Source organism: Convolutriloba macropyga, chromosome 5 (assembly GCF_964194025.1).
Source record: "Convolutriloba macropyga chromosome 5, txConMacr16.3, whole genome shotgun sequence".
NCBI classification, from domain to species: domain Eukaryota; kingdom Metazoa; phylum Xenacoelomorpha; order Acoela; family Convolutidae; genus Convolutriloba; species Convolutriloba macropyga.
In genome coordinates, this window is record NC_134472.1 from 54860160 (window position 1) to 54882753 (window position 22594).

The 22594-nt window shown below is 34.8% G+C and overlaps 1 protein-coding gene across 1 annotated transcript in view; it reads right to left on the reverse strand.

Annotated features, from left to right (window-relative positions):
- Positions 1-22594, reverse strand: part of LOC142339479 (myoferlin-like) — a 120327-nt gene that overhangs the window by 41502 nt on the left and 56231 nt on the right. The window contains exons 27-34 of the mRNA XM_075389523.1: positions 21999-22259; positions 21453-21614; positions 20826-20982; positions 10180-10221; positions 9282-9356; positions 1517-1638; positions 1210-1281; positions 751-807 (exon numbers count right to left, since the gene is read on the reverse strand). Of these exons, the coding sequence (XP_075245638.1) occupies positions 751-807; positions 1210-1281; positions 1517-1638; positions 9282-9356; positions 10180-10221; positions 20826-20982; positions 21453-21614; positions 21999-22259 (948 nt within the window). The remainder of the gene's footprint in view (positions 1-750; positions 808-1209; positions 1282-1516; positions 1639-9281; positions 9357-10179; positions 10222-20825; positions 20983-21452; positions 21615-21998; positions 22260-22594) is intronic.

Below are 22594 nucleotides of genomic sequence, written 5' to 3' on the forward strand. Positions count from 1 at the left end.
ATGTAATCTTCATTAACCTTTTATTCTCTAAATTATTGTTTTTGGCCTTGATACTACGAGTTTCTGTAAATATTTTTACTCTAGACATTTTGCAATTTTTGAGGATCAATTTTGCGTCTTTTTCGATTATCACACTAATGGCGCAAGAATTTAAAAATGCTAATCACATTATTGGTGTTGAAATAATGTTCAATTGGTTATTTTCAATCATTTATATCTGAGTGTATAGATTGTGATTTTATTGGCCTCGACACCGTTTCCTCGCAAACTTGAGCCGACTTTGACTGTTTTTGTTCTTTTTTGTAATTGTATGACATTCTGGATAACGACAGGTTCCAATGGTTTTGTACAAAGGTATAACTGAAGCCATTGAAGAATATCATTTAATTGTTTTCAAAAAGTGTAAACGTATTTTCTAGTTTGAAATGTGTACTGCTGTTAAATAAAACTAAACAAAGATTAGAAAAGCGATGGATCATATGTTTCGCATGCAAACATTTAATATTATTGAACTTCTGACTATTGTAGAAAAAATTCATATTAATAAAGCTGTCTTCTTATTGTCACTCTTAGTAATGTGTAGCTTAATTGAGACAATCTGGAAAGACAACCCAATGATAATCAGTTGACCTAGTTTAAAATTAAAAGTGCATAAAAAGATAGTTCGAAGTTTTTGAATGCAAGAAACACACAATAGAAGGTTCCCATGCCACAAAACAGACACTTAAATAGAATCATACCCGAACTTACATTTGAGAACCCTTCATAGGCAGGGTTATTGAACGACAGAGCTGCTTGTCGCGACAACTATATCGAAAAGAGCATACTGTTTGGTGACCGATTATGGAATTATTCTTGCCTATTTAAAATCTGGCTGTCATGCACTTTGTCGCAATTATGCTGCGTACCATCTATGAGGTCTGTCACAACAACGTAATCACTACTGAATCAATGCGGCCGACCATCATGGCCAACGTGACCATTTTTATTCAGTTCAGCAGAGTTATTGAAAAGGTGTTTTAGCTAACGACTTAAGTTGTCACGAATTGTCAGGTTATCCTTAAGTTATCGTAACTAATAGGTACTGATGGAAATTGACATTTTAATAAACGTTCATTTTCACATAAGTTGAGGAAAACAAAGGACGATTCAACACTTCATCAGGCGATTTACTGCGATAGGAAAAAAGAAAGGTCATCATTCACTAACCGAGGTCAGACCACCACCCAAGTTTGTCAGACCACCACCGATGCCTCCCAACAAGGAAGCTGACGGGGCATCCTGAAACACAGACAAATTGTTACGAAAACAATAGGAGAGGTCTTCGATCAGTTTTACCGATTTCATACACGCAAACAGACAAAACATTTTAAGCAGAGAAAAATTATTAGTCTCAGTCTTTAAATTGCTAATATCTATGCCGAGTATATGAAAATAGGTAAGTTTTTGTTTCAATGCAGAAATTTAATCTTTCGGTCGAATGTTTGTGTGTTGTGGACATATTGCATTGACTTACAGTGTCCCCGATAGCTATCTGGACATCCTCAGTTGATCCCACTTCAGACTGTGGCCTGGATCCACTTCCAGTTGATGGAGGTACCGGCTTCTCTGCTCCAGCTACCACTGCCAAATTCGTCTCTGCAACATCAAACCATTCCTTGATTTCATACGCAAAACGTTTTTCTGGTCTTTCAATGTTAACATAGATACAAACTTAGAGCAAAAACTAGATCAAAGAGAGCAAAGACTAGAGCAAAAACTGGACCTATTCTGTTCCCCTCCAGTGTTTTTAGGCCCCTCAGTTACAAATTATACGATGTTATATAGCACGCTACTATGTAATGAAAACAGCAGGTGCTCCTGGGGGCCTAAAAAATATAAGCCCACTAAGCTAGATCCAAAACAGATTAGATCCAAAAAAATCTCTTATAAGAACAAGAAATTCTATTCGCCGAGCGCTACAGTTATAATTTGCATTACAATGACTAACCATATCATGTAAACTCAAAAAGTTTTCCTTTCACTTTTCCGCATCAGATTTCACTAGAGTTAAAAAACAATACACCGTAAATAACCAAACCCCGTTCCCATCAAGTGACAACGTAAATTATGAACGAGAACATATAAACATTCATTCCGAAGAACCATTAAGTTGACATATTCTGAATCTGATAAAAACTTTGGAGTAAAAAATTGTTTAGTTCTTTCTTACATCTTTTAAACTCTGGCCAAATTCCCCATTCCTCATTCGTATTCTGCAAACAAAGATTCGAAAAAAAATACAGAAGTAGCTGATAGATTCAAGTAGCTGCTAACAGTGCTGAGCTCACTGTATTTTCAATTATATAACTAGAAAATTGTAATCCGCTAAAAAGACATCGACAAAAGATTCAGCAAAAAATTAGCAATCAATTAATTGTTGTTTCGACCCCTCTTGAGGGGGGGACTATATATTCAAATGGGTTTTTTTTGTTCAGACAATTTTGGCCGATCGAAATATTCATCGCAGAAAGTTGTGAGTGGTATCATTAAAAACCCATCCAGCGCAGATTATGGAATCAAAAAATTTTTTTGATATTCGTTTTTTAGAGTGAATTATCCAGGTTTAAATTTTTGTGAAATTTCAGATTGATTTGCGCTATTTTTTTCACATTATCCGGAATCTTTTTTCGAAATTTTAGTCAGTTTTGTTAAAATGTGTAAATTTTTTGACAGTTGTAATGTTGACTGGATTTTCAAATACAAAATTGTTGCTGAATATTTCAGTATTTTTTGGCTAAAATTTTGGGTAAATATTTCAAATTCAGCCTTTTTCATCAAAAACTGGTCCACTTTGATTAAAATTGCCGGAAGTACACACCTCTTACACAATCTCTCAACACCCAAGGGGATTTTCCTACTTCCATTTCCATTCAGAGTGCTCTGGAATTAACGTTTGGCCGTTTTTTGCTGACTTATCTCGAAGATTATCAAAAACGAAGAATTCATTTTGGATTTTGTTATGTTAGTTAAGGAAAAGAACAATTCAAATCAAAGCTTATTGTTGACTCCTAATTGACTCCTCATTGACTTTTTTAAATAAATAAGGGGTTTTCAAACTTTGTCACAATTTTTTCTCTTAATTTGGTCAACTTGCAGCTTAGAGTCAGCAAAGAAAGAATGCTTCTTGCTGCTGAATAAAAATATAATTTTCATTGTTGTTTCACGCGTTAGAGTTTTCCTGCCTTGATACTTTCAGATTTCAATTTCTTTTTGACTTTTAGGCATTCCCCTTCTTCAAGACTTTTAATCGTTCTTTTCACATTGTGACATTTTTGACAGTTCAGATAACACATTACTGGCATTTAAAATAAGGCACAATCGAACAAATCAAAATCTCCAAGGGTACAGATTATTGTTTTAACGGCTTCGACAAAACTTTTCGAAGAATTTTTGAGCTTTTCAACTTTTGTCTTTTGTTTTCACTTTGGATTATACTCGTATGAAATTTCTTTGGAATGACAGGTCTCATTAGTTTTTTATGTAAGCTTGCATAGGCCTATATTCTGATTTGAGCAGATAGCTGATGGCTTCCATGTTTGTGATAACAACTGTTAAAAAAATACTTCGCTAACTTCGCTTTTTTTCTTTTTTGTGTGTTATTGATACATAATCTCGTTACTTAAAGATCATATCTGACATTATTGACGTCAGGAGGGGGCGCAATTGTACAAATTCTAAAGAAGTTGTAAATCATCTTCAGATTGTACGAAATGTAAACAAAATCAAAAGAGTTTGTTATGGCACTTCTGGCTTCGACACGGTTTTTTCGCAAAAAAAGTAAAATAGCTTTTGATTTTTCCTATAATTGACATTGTTTTTGTTAATGTAGGCCAAATTTTTAAGAATTACAGATCTCAAAGTTTTACTTTGGACGAATAAACGAACGTTATAATTATTTTCATTTTGTAGCTGATGGCTTTCATGACTTTGAAATTAATTGTTTTTCGAAGAACACAAAATAAAATTCTTAATTTTACAATTTTTTTTCGTTTTTCCTTGTTTCATTAAAGAGAAGTCACATACCAAATTACTGGTATTCGAATAACATTAGCAGTCGAACATATTTTGACGGACAGAAAATGTATTTTCGGCTTCGTCAGTGTTTTGTCACAAGTTTCATTTGGATTCTTGTTGTCTCTATTTGTTGTTCATTTTTTAAAAGCAAGAGAACAAAGACAAGTTCTAATGTCCTCCTATGTAGGCATTGGAGACGCTAAAACGCTTGGAAATTTTCGGTCGATATCTAATGGTTTTCCTTGCTTTGCAGTTAGTGATTGTTGTTGTTTGATTTTGTTGTTTGTCTTGCCTCGCTTACTCAATGATGGAAGATCTCATCAATCTGTGGCATTTTTGACCCAACTGAATTATTTGCATTGGAGGCGATATTTTCGTTCATACTCAAATTTTTTTGAACACTTGATTTTTTGGGGTTATTTATCTGTTCTCATATGGCGGAGCGGGGTGGGAACCCTATGTGCGAACGCAGAATACCGAGCCTCCTTGTTATAGGTTAAATTTATTAAATGTTTTCCTTGAGTGTTTGTATTGTACCAAAACAAACAAACTTTTTCAAATTAAGTCGTTCAGTTGACCAACACTAGTAATTAAACTTACGGTTTCACTTGATTTTTAGATGACATATTCAGAATAAAACATTGTTTTCCAGCTGGCATATTTTCTCTGGCGGAAATAAAGTCACTAAAAAACAATCTTTTCATTGGTAGTTTTGATTAACAACTTTATTCAGTCATTTGCTCTCAAATCGGTTTTCAATTCAAGTCAACAGCAACTGCTTGATTCTTCTTTACAAAAAACATCTTTTTATGCAACACAAGATTTTGCGAACCCATTTAAAATCTTTGTGTTATTGAAAGTTATATAAAAGTTACCAACTGTTCACGGAAAATTTTTTAAAAAAAGTTCTTTTGTTGGAATTACAGAAAAAGAAGGAGTATAGAAAGTTTACTTCTTAATTTGATTTCGGCGCATTCATAAAATTATTGCTGCATGAATTGTAATACAGAGAAAGCTATTTTATACGAATAATACCACTTAATTAAATAAGAAGTTTCATATATAGAGAAATAAACAAGTTCAAAGTAGAATCTAAAGAGTTAGATAAATTAGCGGAACAAGCATCAACATTTGTAAACTTTCATTTTTTATGGCCCCTCAAAAAACTTAATGAACTAACCCAGATACAGAACAAGTGCCATTCCATAGTAAATCCCTATGCAACATATTGTGCAATTTGAGTGTGTACCAATAAAATGCTCCCACTAAGCTGGAGGCACAAATGGAAACGGAAGGACAAGATCCAAACCATTGTGTGAGGTTCAAGGTAAGTGACCGGATATTTACCGTTTTTTTTCAATTTACTGCTAATGCGAAACGTTTCAATTTCAATAATTGCCACTGGCTACATTTAAACCAGCACAAAACTACTTGAGATAAAAACCGGTCGCACAGTATTATATGAAATAATATAACCGATGGTATAAGTATCAGATTTGGCAGTCAATTTGAAACTTTAAGAAAAATGACCTTAATAATCAAGGGTCTGACATAGAGGCTCGGTTATGTGAGTTCGCACATTTTGTTTCGACACGGCTCATCCACATTTTTGGCTCAATTGTCTACCAAATGAGGAAGAAATAGAAAACTTTCAATATCTCAGATTATGTTCAAAAATGATTGGTGCAATAAGAAAATGTTTCCTGCTCAATTCGTGCATTTAAGTAATAATTGCTACATTAGACATTAGAGAGCCGATAAAACCCGTCATTATTAAGATTACAAAACAAGACAAATAAAAAAATCAAATAACAAAAAACAAACATTAGATAAACTCAAAATTCAGTTTCCCTCTTTGCTGATAAAAACCTAAAACCGAAGTCAAACTAGCCTCAAATAAAATACATGTCGAACAAGTTAGTTCGTTTTTACCGGAAAATAACACGCTGCCAGTACGTAATGAGACTCGGTAACAAGTAGACAAAAAAGAACAAAAAAAGGTGCGAAGTTAAAGCTGGGTTTATATTTTGGGAAAACAAAAACTTTCAAATAATGAAAAACGTTAAATATCAACCTAAATTTAAAAAAAAGATTTAGGTTCATTCAAACTTTCACAAGATTACAGTGAAAAAGAACAACAAGGAAAAGATAAAATTTAATTGTAAAGTTATTTTTATTTAGAAACCTAGCTATCAAGTGAAACCATCAGATAGTTTCATTTATTTATACAAAGAAAACCATTAAGATCTATCATAATTCAAATTTTGTCATAGGTCTATAAAAAGAACGAATTTCTCCAAGAACTAGCGTCGATGTTATTAATGCAATAACAAAAAGCAGTAAAAGCTTTCGGTGTCTTCAATTTTGCCTTTCATCAACTTTAATAATGTGATCTTCGAACAGTGTTTTCGAGAGTGGGTCAGAAACGACAAAAGAACAGCAAAACTTAAAGCTAAAAAACACGTGTAACATTTTTTACTACAAACTCATGAAAAACGTTAGCTATGAGCCGAAATCAGTAAATTATTTCATTTTTTATCCATGGAAAGGCGTTACAATATTAGGTTATCCACTTTTTTTCAAACTGCAAAAAATGATTGACAAATAAAACAAGAACAAATTCCTTTGATTTCTTCTAGAAGATGTTGTCGAAGCCGTTAAAATCACAATCTGCTCACTGAAAAAATTAATATGTTCAATTGTGCCTAGTTTTATTTACGTCAATACGTCAAAATCTGACCAGTCGAAAATATTACAAGACAATAAAAAAACCTCAAAAAGAAATGTCTATTGGTTATGTTTTTTTGAAAATTCGTAGAATGAAGCCAAAATAACATTACTTAAAAACTAAAGCCGCAAAAAAATAAAATTTGTTTTTATTAAAACACAATGCAACTTAGATTTGCTGACCCAAATGTTAATAACTGAAAAAAAGAGAAAGTGGCAAAGCACAATAACCCGTTATTAGTTTTGAAAACAATTATTTTCCGTATTTTTAAACGTCAAAACGACCCTAAGCTCTCCACCTAATAAACTGGACAGTTTCCCTGAAAACTCCATAAGAAGCAAATTGGGTCTGTTATCGCCAGACTTGATTGCGATTGTTTTATTCTTAATTAGACATCAAAAAGTAGAAAATGAGAAATTCATTTAAAAAAAAAGATATCAACTGATTACAAACCCAAACTTTTGAGTGTAGGAAACAACTGTTAGACCAAAATTAGCCTTAATATAATTGTCGCCTACTAGGAAAATTTTATTGTTCCTAATAATATAGATATGGATAAGTTGACCAACACAAATCATTATATCAAAAAAATGACTCATTATCGCTTGTTATAGAGATAAATTAGCAAGAGACAGCATTTAGCAAAAAGTTTTAAATCAAGAAAACTCGAAAAGGAAACGCTCTTTGAGTTAAAAAACATTGCGTTAGCAATCCTTACGTCTATTACTCTGGTGAATTCAAACGAAGTGGACCAAAGTCGCTTGTTTTGTGCCATTTTTGCAAAACAGGCTGATTTTGAAATATTTAGCAAATATTATAGCTAAAAAAACAGTTCAGCAACATTTCGCTATATTAGGGTGAAACATGAAAACACGCTCAAAAATAATTTGACTTATTTTTTAGCAAAATTGACAAAAGATTGCACAAAAACACGGAAAATGTGAACGAAAGGAAATTCACAAAATTTAAACCTCGATGACTCCGTGAAAAACGAAAAACAAAAAAGCCTCTACTCATATCTTTTACGCTTGACGGGCTTTCTAATGAGATTACTCACAACGCTCGACGATGAATATTACGATCGGCCAATTTTGACTGAAAAGAACCCATTTGAGTATATATGTTATTCTAAAACATTTTATTTTCTTTACCCTAATTTATTTTTTTTATTCGATTGATGTCTTGTAAGATTCTAGCAAAAATCTTGCAAGATGTGAATCAGTTTTCACTCATCAACTAGACTTTTCACTGTCCAAGACCAAAAGAAAAATTGAGAAAATTTATCTGGCAACCTAAGAAAAAATCGAGGCTCTTTTTTAATAGCCCACTCATTAAGTCACATTTAATCTACAGCACATGAGAGAAGGTCTCTAAAAGGCCACAAAGGAAAGAACGAGGCAAAGTATGGATCATAAGTTGTTTTTGGTCTACCTGAGTCTTTTCACTACTTGAACGAGCCAAAGTCTGGATCATGAACTTCTTTGGTCTTTCTGCGTCTTTTCATAAATTGAACGAGCCAAATTCTGTATCATATCGCATTTTGGTCTGGACGGGTCTTTTCATTAGCGTTTTTAAACGAGCACATGAACGCACCGAGAACTTGAACGAGACAATGTCTGGATCATAAGCAATATGGGTCTGCCTGGGTATTTTCATATAGGCAAAAATGGTCTGGATGGGAATTTCCCAAGGACTTTTGAACGAGGACCTCAACCTGGGAGTTCCTCCCCCACGAAAGTGGGTCGGAACAATAAGTGCCCTTTATAAGGGTCTTGAAAGACAAAATTTCAGCATTGTGGATTTTACGGCTTGGGTTTAAGGAAATAAGGTTAACAAATATTGAATCCCCATTTCGTAAAAATGCAACTTTTTCTAACTCCAACTGCGTAGTTCGGAGCGTGCGACGCGTTGTCAATTTCCAATCTCATAACGCTAATACGCAAGCCAGCACCTCTCATGCATTCATAAACCAATTTCATGCTGAACTTAGTAAACTGATGGTAGCTTGGGAAAACCATGCTGTAACACATAGACTTACTTTTCACTGTGGCTAAAATCATAATGAAGCCAGGAGTTAGCAAAGGATGATGATTGCTTAGAGTAAAAGAAGCTGATTTTATAATAAATATAGATGAAATACTAGGTTCTACCTCAGCTGGTTCAATGTCAATTAATTAAAATTATTGGCAAGATCTCGCTGGAGTCTGACAAAATCTTTCAAGCCTTGCATTCTTTTCTTCCAACTCGAGGATTGCCTTAAGGTTCAATATTTACCCCCCCCCCCCGCCTGGAATTAATAGGTCTTTTCATAAATTCCAGGTCTCGACTAGAGTTGCAAGATCTTCAAAAAAACGACTGAAGCTTTTATCTTCCAAAAACTATAGACAGATTGGTCAAGTCGAGATCTTTGCAAGAGAGTTGTATGATTTCAGGTCAGCGATAACTGACAGGTTATAAGTAAAATAAATAATGTGGGGTTTGTTGGGTTCCTATATACCTGAAGCAGTTCTGGACTGGACCCTCTTTTCTCCCATCTTGAGAGGAGGAATCACTGGATCAGCGTCACGCACTTCTGAAACAATATCATCACCATCAACATCAGTTTCTGAACACAAGTCCAAATTTGACAGCTGCCACATTTTAAACATAAAGCACATAGGCTAAGGCGTAAATTCATAATTTTGATCCATGTAAACTCCAAGAAACCATCGACTTCTAATGATAGAAAGCCTCACTTTACGAACTTTTTCAGACAGATCGAGAGATTAAAACAGTATCAAAATGTAGGTTGTGTGTGCCGGGGTGGTTGGCTTCGAGAGTGTTGGGGTTGATTTCAGTTGTCTTGGCAGTTTTGGCATAAATTAGTTTTAGATTTCGTCCACAATACATTGACACTTCTTTTAATATTCATTAAGTTGATTCACGGAACAGTATCACGCACCGCTTAGGATCATGTAAACTTTATGTTCAATTTTTCTCGAAATTATGTTCAGATTATTCGGAAAAAAAACGCATTGTTCCAAGCTCTCATGGCATTTGGCAGAGCAAAATTTTGACATCTTTGATCATTTCTGTATTTTTTTGCTTCAACAGATTTGTTATACAATTTCCTCTGTCAGAAATTTATGTAGCGAAAGAGGACATTTTTCTAAATAATTTGTATATATTATACACAACAAACTTTAAATTGACACTGACATCAAATGTCACAACATTTCTGTCGGTCTAACTTGATAACAGTTTTCTTAGTTGTTCAACTTTATCTGCAAACGAAACAAACACCACAAAGATGATTTAGATGATAAATTAGTCATCACAAAATAGAGCTGGTCATCAACCCATTAGTCATCACAATCTTAGAAGCAATAGTTTTGCAGAGGTATCACTATACCTACCTTTTTCGTCTTCAATTGAGTACGAAAATTCTTTCCAATCCCCTGAAAAATTTACATCAAGTTGTCAAGTTAAGTTAAAAGCTGAGACGCATTGCAGTGAGCTCAAGGTACAGCTTCAATCATATAATTAATTCTCAAGTTCAAACATCGGAACTGGGTTTGAAAATCACAAGAGGAACTACCTACTGTACACCCCAAGCGATTCCAGAAATTACTTTTATCGTGTAAGCTCTGACAACAGACTGACCAAAAATTTCACAGCAAAGAGTTAACACGATAAAAATTTCCCCAGTCGATTTCGAATGGTTATCTTGCAAGATTCTGGCAGATTCTGCCAGAATCTTGCAAGATTATGCATAATCTTGCAAGATTTCTGCCAGAATCTTGCAAGATAACCATTTTTCTGCCAGAATCTTGCAAGATAACCATTTTTCTGCCTATTGGTCACCTAATAATGATTAAAAATGAAAAGAGGCACAGAAAGTCTCATTTAAAGAACATAAAGTTGAAAAAAGCATTAAATACCATATGCTGCAAGGCCATTGATGCCTTTGTTTGAGCTTTTTAGTGCTTTTACAAAAACTGACAACTGGTCTCAATGGAATAAACCGTTGAAAAGATCATGGAACTGTTTTTATGAAAACCAGTAGTTAAGATAGCTTATCAACTGTAAAGTTGTTATGAAACTTTCCATTTGGGCCCGGGAGAAAAATTGTTCGATGCCAAAAGATTTTTTATAACCCTGTTTTTTCTCTGAATTGTGTTTGAGTTCTACTAGGGGCGCTCTTCTGCTATAGAAGGAGTTTAGAACGAAATGGAAGGATGAGAAATATGGCCATTTACAATCTTCGCGAGGGACGTACTTAATCATTGAATAACGTTATGTTATCGCAATATTAAACCTCTGATTGACTTTTTTTGCAGAGACTACATGTTTTTTTACGATCATTTGAACACTTACAGTTAATTTTAGTCCTATTGGTCACCTAATAATAATTAAAACGTCTACTAAATAACAAGAAAACAATAACTTTTACCTTTTTAAGCACAAAAAACGTTATTTTGTTGCTATGCAAACCTAAAATCAGTTTTTCTGTTGCTTTTTGGCGTATTAACCTACTTAGTTCATTACTGTCAATTGTTTTTTACGGTATTTGAGCCCTGTTTGAACTTCGATGCACTTGGAGTTAGCGAAACTGCTTGATTCAAGAGAGAAAATTGCATAAGGCATTAGATATCAAAAACTGGAATGTACAGTTCATCTATTTTTGCAACTCGAAGAGAAATATCGGAGATGTATCTTGTCTCTCGTGCCTCTATTTAAGGAAAATGTTACACTGTTATGACTTTTTTAACGATTAGACCCCTTTTCTTGCAAATCTTGCAAGATAACCATTTTTCTGGCAGATCTTGCAAGATAACCATTTTTCTGCCAGAATCTTGCAAGATAACCGTTTTTTGCAAGATTCTGGCAGAATCTTGCAAGATAACCATCCGGTCTCGCCTGGGGTTCACTCAAAGTGATTTTTTAGATATTTATCAGCCCTTATTAGATAATAGGTCTGATTTTGCGTAATTTTTATATTAGAAGAGCTTACGTTAAAAGATACCTGTTTATCCCGTTTCGAAAGCTCAAAGTCAAAAAAAAATGTGTGAATTAGATCTTACAAAAAAGACATTGAAACTAAAACTGATTACCATATTTTGAGACCATGCGCCGTTTAGATGTTTTTCTATAAATAAACGGATAGTGCTGTGGTCGACCGTCCTTAACAAAACGTCTTTCTTGATGTAGCTTTTTCTCAAGAGGTGGTCGCCAGCAGCAACTAGTGCAGCTTACTTTTGACCAGAAATACCAGAGGGCAAACATCTGACCATGGTGGGGCATTTTTATGTTCCGCTTCCTGTTTTTTTAAACTTAACTAGCAGGCCCGCAAAAGCATCGCAAGAAAATCATTCAAAAGAATAGGTTTAAAATTGAGATTTTTTCGTACCAGCTCGGGCTGTAAGCTATGCCCATCCTTCAACAGCCAGAGGTATTATGTTACGTTACCGATGTGTTTGGTTTAGTATACTACGCCAAGTAACACCAATTTTTTGATTAAAGACTTAATTGGCTGAGCTATCTTGCAAATTTAAGTACCGCTAAGACTTGTACAGATAACGAACTTCTACATGTTGGCAGGGCGCAACTCATTTAAAACATTAATCTACAGGTTTAAGGTGCGGTAAAACAGGCGAAGAGCGGATGAGAATTAAATCCTAATTTTCGAAAAAGAATAGCATCTTTCGAGATCACATTTTATACTCCCAAATTACCTATAAATTCCAAGTCCAACACCCAAACACGAATGAACGATTCATCTCCCCCATACTCAAAAGAGCTGCGGCACTTACAGCTGAAAGCCCCGAGGGGATTACATGTGCTGCAAGTGCCGACCAACTGGGAGCGCGAAAGCTGGAGATGAAAAGTCCAAACGTGTCCAAGTGAAGGACTTGGCCAATCTTCCTCCATCATAACTGGAGGTGAATATTAACAATCTATTACAGTAGATGAGCTCGTCACATACGACGTAATCTTAAGTTCGTGCTCAAAGAAAGTGAGAAAAGAAAATGAGAAAAGAATGTGAGAAAAGAAAGTGAGAAGAGAAAGTGAGAAAAAGTGAGAAAAGAAAGTGGGAGAAGAAAGTGGGAGCAGAAAGTGAGGAAAAAAAGTGAGAAAAGAAAGTGAGAAAAGAAAGTGAAAAGAAAGCGAGAAAAGAAAGTGAGAAAAGAAAGTAAGAAAAGAAAGTGGGAAAAGAAAGTGTGAAAAGAAAGCGAGAAAAGGAAGTGAGAAAGACAGTGAGAAAAGAAAGTGAGAAAAGAAAGTGCGAAAAGAAAGTGAGGAATGAAAGTGAGAAAAGAAAGTAAGAAAAAAACGAGAAAAAAAAGTGAGAAAAGAAAAAGAGAAAAGAAAAATAGAAAAGAAAGTGAGAAAAAAAGTGAGAAAAGAAAGTGAGAAAAGAAAGTGGGAAAAAAAGTGAGAAAAGAAAGTGAGAAAAGAAAGTGAGAAAAGAAAGTGAGAAAAGAAAGTGAGAAAAGAAAGTGAAAAAAACGAGAAAAGAAAGTGAGAAAAGAAATAAAGAAAAAAAACTGAGGAAAGAAAGAGAGAAAAGAAAGTGAGATAAGAAAGTGAGATAAGAAAGTGAGAAAAGAAAGTGTAGAAAAGAAAGTGTAGAAAAGAAAGAAAATAAAGTGAGAAAAGAAAGTGAGAAAAGAAAGTGAGAAAAGAAAGTGAGAAAAGAACGTGAGAAAAGAACGTGAGAAAAGAAAGTGAGAAAAATAAGTGAGAAAAGAAAATGAGAAAAGAAAGTGAGAAAAGAAAGTGAGAAAAGAAAAAGAGGGAAAAAGGTGAGAAAAGAAGGCGAGAAAAGAAAGTGAGAAAAGAAAGTGAGAAAAGAAACAGAGAAAGGAATGTGAGAAAAAAAACAGAGAAAAAAGGGAGGAAAAATGAGAAAAGAAAATGAGAAAAGAAAGTGAGAAAAAAAGTGAGAAAAGAAAGTGAGAAAAGAAAGTGAAAAAAGAAAGTGAGAAAAAAAAGTGAGAAAAGAAAGTGAGAAAAGAAAGAGAGAAAATAAAGTGAGAAAAGAGAGTGAGAAAAGAAAGTGAGAAAAGAAAGTGAGAAAAGAAAGTGAGAAAAGAAAGTTTGAAAAGAAAGTGAGAAAAGAAAGTGATAAAACTGAGTGAGAAAAGAAAGTGAGAAAAGAAAGAGAGAAAGTGAGAGAAGAAAGTGAGAAAAGAAAAAGAGAAAAAATGAGAAAAGAAAATGAGAAAAGAAAGTGAGAAAAGAGAGAAAAGAAAGTGAGAAAAGAAAGTGAGAAAAGAAAGTGAGAAAAGAAAGTGAAAAAAAAGTGAGAAAAGAAAGTGAGGAAAAAAAATGAGAAAAAAAAGTGAGAAAAGAAAGTGAGAAAATAAAGTGAGAAAAGAAAGTGAGAAAAGAAAGTGAGAAAAGAAAGTGAGAAAAGAAAGAGAGAAAGTGAGAGAAGAAATTTTTACGGTATTTGAGCCCTGTTTGAACTTCGATGCACTTGGAGTTAGCGAAACTGCTTGATTCAAGAGAGAAAATTGCATAAGGCATTAGATATCAAAAACTGGAATGTACAGTTCATCTATTTTTGCAACTCGAAGAGAAATTTCGGAGATGTATCTTGTCTCTCGTGCCTCTATTTAAGGAAAATGTTACACTGTTATGACTTTTTTAACGATTAGACCCCTTTTCTTGCAAATCTTGCAAGATAACCATTTTTCTGGCAGATCTTGCAAGATAACCATTTTTCTGCCAGAATCTTGCAAGATAACCGTTTTTTGCAAGATTCTGGCAGAATCTTGCAAGATAACCATCCGGTCTCGCCTGGGGTTCACTCAAAGTGATTTTTTAGATATTTATCAGCCCTTATTAGATAATAGGTCTGATTTTGCGTAATTTTTATATTAGAAGAGCTTACGTTAAAAGATACCTGTTTATCCCGTTTCGAAAGCTCAAAGTCAAAAAAAAATGTGTGAATTAGATCTTACAAAAAAGACATTGAAACTAAAACTGATTACCATATTTTGAGACCATGCGCCGTTTAGATGTTTTTCTATAAATAAACGGATAGTGCTGTGGTCGACCGTCCTTAACAAAACGTCTTTCTTGATGTAGCTTTTTCTCAAGAGGTGGTCGCCAGCAGCAACTAGTGCAGCTTACTTTTGACCAGAAATACCAGAGGGCAAACATCTGACCATGGTGGGGCATTTTTATGTTCCGCTTCCTGTTTTTTTAAACTTAACTAGCAGGCCCGCAAAAGCATCGCAAGAAAATCATTCAAAAGAATAGGTTTAAAATTGAGATTTTTTCGTACCAGCTCGGGCTGTAAGCTATGCCCATCCTTCAACAGCCAGAGGTATTATGTTACGTTACCGATGTGTTTGGTTTAGTATACTACGCCAAGTAACACCAATTTTTTGATTAAAGACTTAATTGGCTGAGCTATCTTGCAAATTTAAGTACCGCTAAGACTTGTACAGATAACGAACTTCTACATGTTGGCAGGGCGCAACTCATTTAAAACATTAATCTACAGGTTTAAGGTGCGGTAAAACAGGCGAAGAGCGGATGAGAATTAAATCCTAATTTTCGAAAAAGAATAGCATCTTTCGAGATCACATTTTATACTCCCAAATTACCTATAAATTCCAAGTCCAACACCCAAACACGAATGAACGATTCATCTCCCCCATACTCAAAAGAGCTGCGGCACTTACAGCTGAAAGCCCCGAGGGGATTACATGTGCTGCAAGTGCCGACCAACTGGGAGCGCGAAAGCTGGAGATGAAAAGTCCAAACGTGTCCAAGTGAAGGACTTGGCCAATCTTCCTCCATCATAACTGGAGGTGAATATTAACAATCTATTACAGTAGATGAGCTCGTCACATACGACGTAATCTTAAGTTCGTGCTCAAAGAAAGTGAGAAAAGAAAATGAGAAAAGAATGTGAGAAAAGAAAGTGAGAAGAGAAAGTGAGAAAAAGTGAGAAAAGAAAGTGGGAGAAGAAAGTGGGAGCAGAAAGTGAGGAAAAAAAGTGAGAAAAGAAAGTGAGAAAAGAAAGTGAAAAGAAAGCGAGAAAAGAAAGTGAGAAAAGAAAGTAAGAAAAGAAAGTGGGAAAAGAAAGTGTGAAAAGAAAGCGAGAAAAGGAAGTGAGAAAGACAGTGAGAAAAGAAAGTGAGAAAAGAAAGTGCGAAAAGAAAGTGAGGAATGAAAGTGAGAAAAGAAAGTAAGAAAAAAACGAGAAAAAAAAGTGAGAAAAGAAAAAGAGAAAAGAAAAATAGAAAAGAAAGTGAGAAAAAAAGTGAGAAAAGAAAGTGAGAAAAGAAAGTGGGAAAAAAAGTGAGAAAAGAAAGTGAGAAAAGAAAGTGAGAAAAGAAAGTGAGAAAAGAAAGTGAGAAAAGAAAGTGAAAAAAACGAGAAAAGAAAGTGAGAAAAGAAATAAAGAAAAAAAACTGAGGAAAGAAAGAGAGAAAAGAAAGTGAGATAAGAAAGTGAGATAAGAAAGTGAGAAAAGAAAGTGTAGAAAAGAAAGTGTAGAAAAGAAAGAAAATAAAGTGAGAAAAGAAAGTGAGAAAAGAAAGTGAGAAAAGAAAGTGAGAAAAGAACGTGAGAAAAGAACGTGAGAAAAGAAAGTGAGAAAAATAAGTGAGAAAAGAAAATGAGAAAAGAAAGTGAGAAAAGAAAGTGAGAAAAGAAAAAGAGGGAAAAAGGTGAGAAAAGAAGGCGAGAAAAGAAAGTGAGAAAAGAAAGTGAGAAAAGAAACAGAGAAAGGAATGTGAGAAAAAAAACAGAGAAAAAAGGGAGGAAAAATGAGAAAAGAAAATGAGAAAAGAAAGTGAGAAAAAAAGTGAGAAAAGAAAGTGAGAAAAGAAAGTGAAAAAAGAAAGTGAGAAAAAAAAGTGAGAAAAGAAAGTGAGAAAAGAAAGAGAGAAAATAAAGTGAGAAAAGAGAGTGAGAAAAGAAAGTGAGAAAAGAAAGTGAGAAAAGAAAGTGAGAAAAGAAAGTTTGAAAAGAAAGTGAGAAAAGAAAGTGATAAAACTGAGTGAGAAAAGAAAGTGAGAAAAGAAAGAGAGAAAGTGAGAGAAGAAAGTGAGAAAAGAAAAAGAGAAAAAATGAGAAAAGAAAATGAGAAAAGAAAGTGAGAAAAGAGAGAAAAGAAAGTGAGAAAAGAAAGTGAGAAAAGAAAGTGAGAAAAGAAAGTGAAAAAAAAAGTGAGAAAAGAAAGTGAGGAAAAAAAATGAGAAAAAAAAGTGAGAAAAGAAAGTGAGAAAATAAAGTGAGAAAAGAAAGTGAGAAAAGAAAGTGAGAAAAGAAAGTGAGAAAAGAAATTGAGAAAAGAAAGTGAGGAAAGAAAGTGATAAAACTGAGTGAGAAAAGAAAGTGAGAAAAGAAAGTGAGAAAAGAAAGTGAGAAAAGAAAGTGAAAAAAAAGTGAGAAAAGAAAGTGAGGAAAAAAAATGAGAAAAAAAAGTGAGAAAAGAAAGTGAGAAAATAAAGTGAGAAAAGAAAGTGAGAAAAGAAAGTGAGAAAAGAAAGTGAGAAAAGAAATTGAGAAAAGAAAGTGAGGAAAGAAAGTGATAAAACTGAGTGAGAAAAGAAAGTGAGAAAAGAAAGAGAGAAAGTGAGAGAAGAAAGTGAGAAAAGAAAGTGAGAACAGTAAGTGAGAAAAGTGCGAAAAGTGAGAAAAGAAAGTGAGAAAAGAAAGTGAGAAAAGAAAGTGAGAAAAAAAGTGAGAAAAGTAAGTGAGAAAAAAAGTGAGAAAAAGTGAGAAAAGAAAGTGAGAAAGGAAAATGAGAAAAAAAGTGAGAAAAGAAAGTGAGAAAAGAGAGTGAGAAAAGAGAGTGAGAAAAGAAAGTGAGAAAAGAAAGTAAGAAAAGAAAGTCAGAAAGAAAGTGAGAAAGAAAGTGAGAAAAAAAAGTAAGAACAGAAAGTGAGAAAAAAAAGTGAGAAAAGAAAGTGAGAGAAGAAAGTGAGAAAAGAAAGTGAGAAAAGAAAGTGAGAAAAGAAAGTGAGAAAAGAAAGTGAGAAAAGAAAGTGAGAAAAGAAAGTGAGAAGAGAAAAAGAGAAAAGAAAAAGAGAAAAGAAAGCGAGAAAAGAACGTGAGAAAAGAAAGTGAGAAAAGAAAGTGAGAAAAGAAAGTGAGAAAAGAACGTGAGAAAAAAAAGTGAGCAGAGAAAGAGAAGATGAAGTGAGAAAAGAAAGTGAGAAGAGAAAAGGAGAAAAGAAAGTGAGAAAAGAAAGTGAGAAAAGAAAAAGAAAGTGGGGAAAGTGAGCAAAAGAGGGTCTTTTTGATAGTTGCTCTCAATCTATCTATTTCGGGGCACCTTCGAAAGGCCCTGCTCAACTTTTTAGGTTTCTTTCTGTCAGACTCTTGGCTTTTCGTTTTATAGACAGAATAATTTAATGCCGTCTGCAACCGCTCCACAGCAACCATAATTTATTGCTCAAATTTTTTGATCTCAGCTTTAAAGCTTCGCTGCAGTCCTTTTATTGGTAAAGCAGTCATTTCTGAAAGTGAGAGAAAAAATGAGAAAAGAAAATGAGAAAAGAAAGTGAGAAAAGAGAGAAAAGAAAGTGAGAAAAGAAAGTGAGAAAAGAAAGTGAGAAAAGAAAGTGAGAAAAAAAAGTGAGAAAAGAAAGTGAGAAAAGAAAGTGAGAAAAGAAAGTAAGAAAAAAAAGTGAAAAAAGAAAGTGAGAAAAGAAAGTGAGAAAAGAAAGTGATAAAAGTGAGTGAGAAAAGAAAGTGAGAAAAGAAAGAGAGAAAGTGAGAGAAGAAAGTGAGAAAAGAAAGTGAGAACAGTAAGTGAGAAAAGTGCGAAAAGTGAAAAAAGAAAGTGAGAAAAGAAAGTGAGAAAAGAAAGTGAGAAAAAAAAGTGAGAAAAGTAAGTGAGGAAAAAAAGTGAGAAAAAAAAGTGAGAAAAAAAGTGAGAAAAAAAGAAAATGAGAAAAGAAAAAGAGAAAAAAAAGTGAGAAAAGAAAGTGAGAAAAGAGAGTGAGAAAAGAGAGTGAGAAAAGAAAGTGAGAAAAGAAAGTAAGAAAAGAAAGTGAGAAAAGAAAGTGAGAAAGAAAGTGAGAAAAGAAAGTGAGAACAGAAAGTGAGAAAAGAAAGTGAGAAAAGAAAGTGAGAGAAGAAAGTGAGAAAAGAACAGGAGAAAAGAAAGCGAGAAAAGAAAGTGAGAAAAGGAAGTGAGAAAAGAAAGTGAGAAGAGAAAAAGAGAAAAGAAAAAGAGAAAAGAAAGCGAGAAAAGAACGTGAGAAAAGAAAGTGAGAAAAGAAAGTGAGAAAAGAACGTGAGAAAAAAAAGTGAGCAGAGAAAGTGAGAAGATAAAGTGAGAAAAGAAAGTGAGAAGAGAAAGTGAGAAAAGAAAGTGAGAAATGAAAGTGAGAAAAGAAAAAGAAGGTGGGGAAAGTGAGCAAAAGAAGGAATTTTTTATAGTTGCTCTCAATCTATCTAATTCGGGGCACTTTCGTAAGGCCCTGCTCAACTTTTTAGGTTGCTTTCTGTCAGACTCTTGGCTTTTCGTTTTATAGACAGAATAATTTAATGCCGTCTGCAACCGCTCAACAGCAACCATAATTTATTGCTCAAATTTTTTGATCTCAGCTTTAAAGCTTTGCTGCAGTCCTTTTATTGGTAAAGCAGTCATTTCTGAAAGTTATCTTTAACGAAGAAAAGCGAAGAACGTTTGAGCCAAGAAAAGCGAAGAAAAGTTTTAGCGAAGAAAAGTTTTAGCGAAGAAAAGTCAGGAGGATAACTGAATTGCAGGATAAGAGTCTGAGAAAATGAAAAAAATCTGAGCAAAACCTCACAAACCTTTAGACCAGTTCAGACCTGCCCGCCCTTGGTTTGTTGTGTGTGCGTGCGTGTGTCCGTGAGCGTGCATTCGTATGTGTGTGTGTGTGCGTGTGTGTGTGCGTGTGTGCGCACGTAGGCATACAAATGAACATTTTGCTCTTTTCGGTTTTTGGACGTTCATTTCGTTTTCGAACGTTTGATTAGTTTTCGAACGTTTGCTTGCTTTTCAAACGTTCGATTTGTTTTCGAACGTTCTTTTAACTTGACCGCTTACGTCTATGTGACTGTGTTTGTGTGTGTGTGTTTGTGACCTTCAACTGATAAAATTTAACTGACGTTAACCATGGCTTGTGCGTTTGTGTGTGAACCTGTTTGCGCGCGCGCGTGTGTGTATGTATGTGTGTTTGCGTGCACGCGTGTGAGACATTGAACTGTTGACATTTAACTGAGGTTAACCGTTACATTGAGTTGCTTTAATGCAAAACTGATTGTTCGTTTTACATATTATCATTCCTTTTTGCATATCCCAGATGGCCAACGATTTGGTAAGCATCCATTGGTGATTAAAAATAATTAGGTTAACCTCAGTTAAATGTCAACAGTTCGATGTCTCACACGCGTGCACACAAACACACATACATACACACACACACGCGCGCGCGCAAACAGGTTCACACACAAACGCACAAGCCATGGTTAACGTCAGTTAAATTTTATCAGTTGAAGGTCACAAACACACACACACACAAACACAGTCACATAGACGTAAGCGGTCAAGTTAAAAGAACGTTCGAAAACAAATCGAACGTTTGAAAAGCAAGCAAACGTTCAAAAACTAATCAAACGTTCGAAAACGAAATGAGCGTCCAAAAACCGAAAAGAGCAAAACGGTCATTTGAATGCCTACGTGCGCACACGCACACACACACGCGCACACACATACGAATGCACGCTCACGGACACACGCACGCACACACATCAAATCAAGTCACAGAACACGCTGCATGTTTAAGGACAGTTAAAACATGTGAAGATTGGCGCTTAAACATGGTGGTATAGGATGCATGCATTACGCTAGGCTGCATGTTTAAGGGACGCTAAAACATGTGAAGATAGGCGCTTAAACATGGTGGTATAGCATTCGAGTTAGAATTAATATATAGATTACCTCATCATTAGTCATGTTCTTTATGTCAAAAGCTTCAATTCGAAGGCAGCATCTTACATTTGAATGTCGACTCTCGGCCTTTTGTTTTGAGTGAATTGATAACTTTGCACTACTCACCGTCTTGTGATGGTCTGGTGACCATGAGTGGCTTGATCCTGTATGAGCCCAGGGACTTGATCCTGTGGTTGCCCACAATTGGGGTTCTCCCGAACTGTCGCTTGTCTCTCACTTTTATGTTCATCGGGGGAGTGTACTTCTCCTCCAAAGGCAACATCTAAAACATATAGGCGTTTATTATAGCAGTAGATTCTGGGGCTATTTTATTAACTTACTTTAATAAAAAGCAAAACAATTCATACTTTCTATGTTACAAAAAGGGAAAAAGATATTTTATGACAATAATTAACACTCTAAACCATATTCAAGTCAGCACATTGCTCGTTGATGTCCATTTGAAGCACTCGATTCGCCTCATCATTTGACCCATTGATAAATTTTGAAGTTTTAAAATTGACATAGATAAAGTTATTAATTTATAATACTGAGTAACTGCTGCATTCTGCTTTTTCTAATTTCATTGGTTGGAAAGTTTGACAAGACGTTCTTCCAGGTGTGTAAATCGTTACGTTTAGCTTTAGATAGAATCAGAACTAAAAAGTACACCAATGTAAAATATTTATCAATACCCCAGTGCTGTCGAGAAACGGCAAACGCAGCGGGCAATAAAGTGAAAAACAAACGAACCATTTCGTAGAACAAGACAGGGTTTTTGAAGTTGGGACAGGACTTGATGTTGATGACGCCAGTTGACTTCTTGCGGAAGTTTCCTATCTCAAACTCCATCTCCGGCTTGTCGACAGTCATCAGCTGGAACAGCTGCAGATTCCTCACTCCCCAGCACAACACCTGCAGAGAACAGAATTGAAAAAGGATTAAAAAAGTTTGTCGAGATAGTGTGGACTTTCTGACACCAGCAGAAAAACCGAAAAGACGGATAATCGAATTTCCGGATCATTAAAACACACCGAGTATGGTAAAAACAACCATCCATAATCAAAGTGGTCCAGAGCATATATTAGTGTGGCCAGACCCATTCATACTTTATATGTACATGAAAACAGTCCTTTGACTCCATTATTGCATAAAAATGGCTTTTTGAAAAATCAGAGATTTCTGGAGCATCATTTTTGTAATCATGAGAGAAATGTTGCCCAAATAGTTTTTTTCATATTTTCCTTTACTATTTTCATATTTTCTTCATATTAATGCGCTTTAGAAAAGTAAATATACCTCTATAGCAGTTCGTTGCTGGACTGGTGCAATTCCCTGAGGCACAATGTAGTTCTTTTTATCCTGTTCACTCCTGGTGGGCTCAAATGGCAGATCAATTCCAGGGTCCGCCAGAAGGAGCTCAAAGGCACAGAGGATCTCTCCAGCTGACTCGTTGAAGCATTTGATGGGGTGCCAGTCTAACTCCGCCTTCTTGCCCTGGGTGGGTACAGTTTTTACTGTCGGGAACACTGTTACTCGGCCAAGAAAGTCGTCGCTACCCTGAACGAAAAACAACAATTTGACGTTGCGCATTGCGATGCGTCAAATATTGGAAAAGTTCCCTGGCAATGTCGGTGCGTAAATTGTTAATCATTTTGACTTTTTGGGCTCGCATTTGATCTGTATTTATCAAAAATTGTCGAAATGACAGTAATTGACGATCAAAGTTTTGCGAAGAAAATTAATTCAGGATAATAAACTGCGGTCTCAATAATTAATTATATACCACAGTTCATTATCCCGATTTATCCTGAATCAAAAGCAATGCAAGTATTCTGTCGGATCAAGTATCCATTTCACTCGAAAGAAAAAATGACACTAAAAGCATCGCAAAA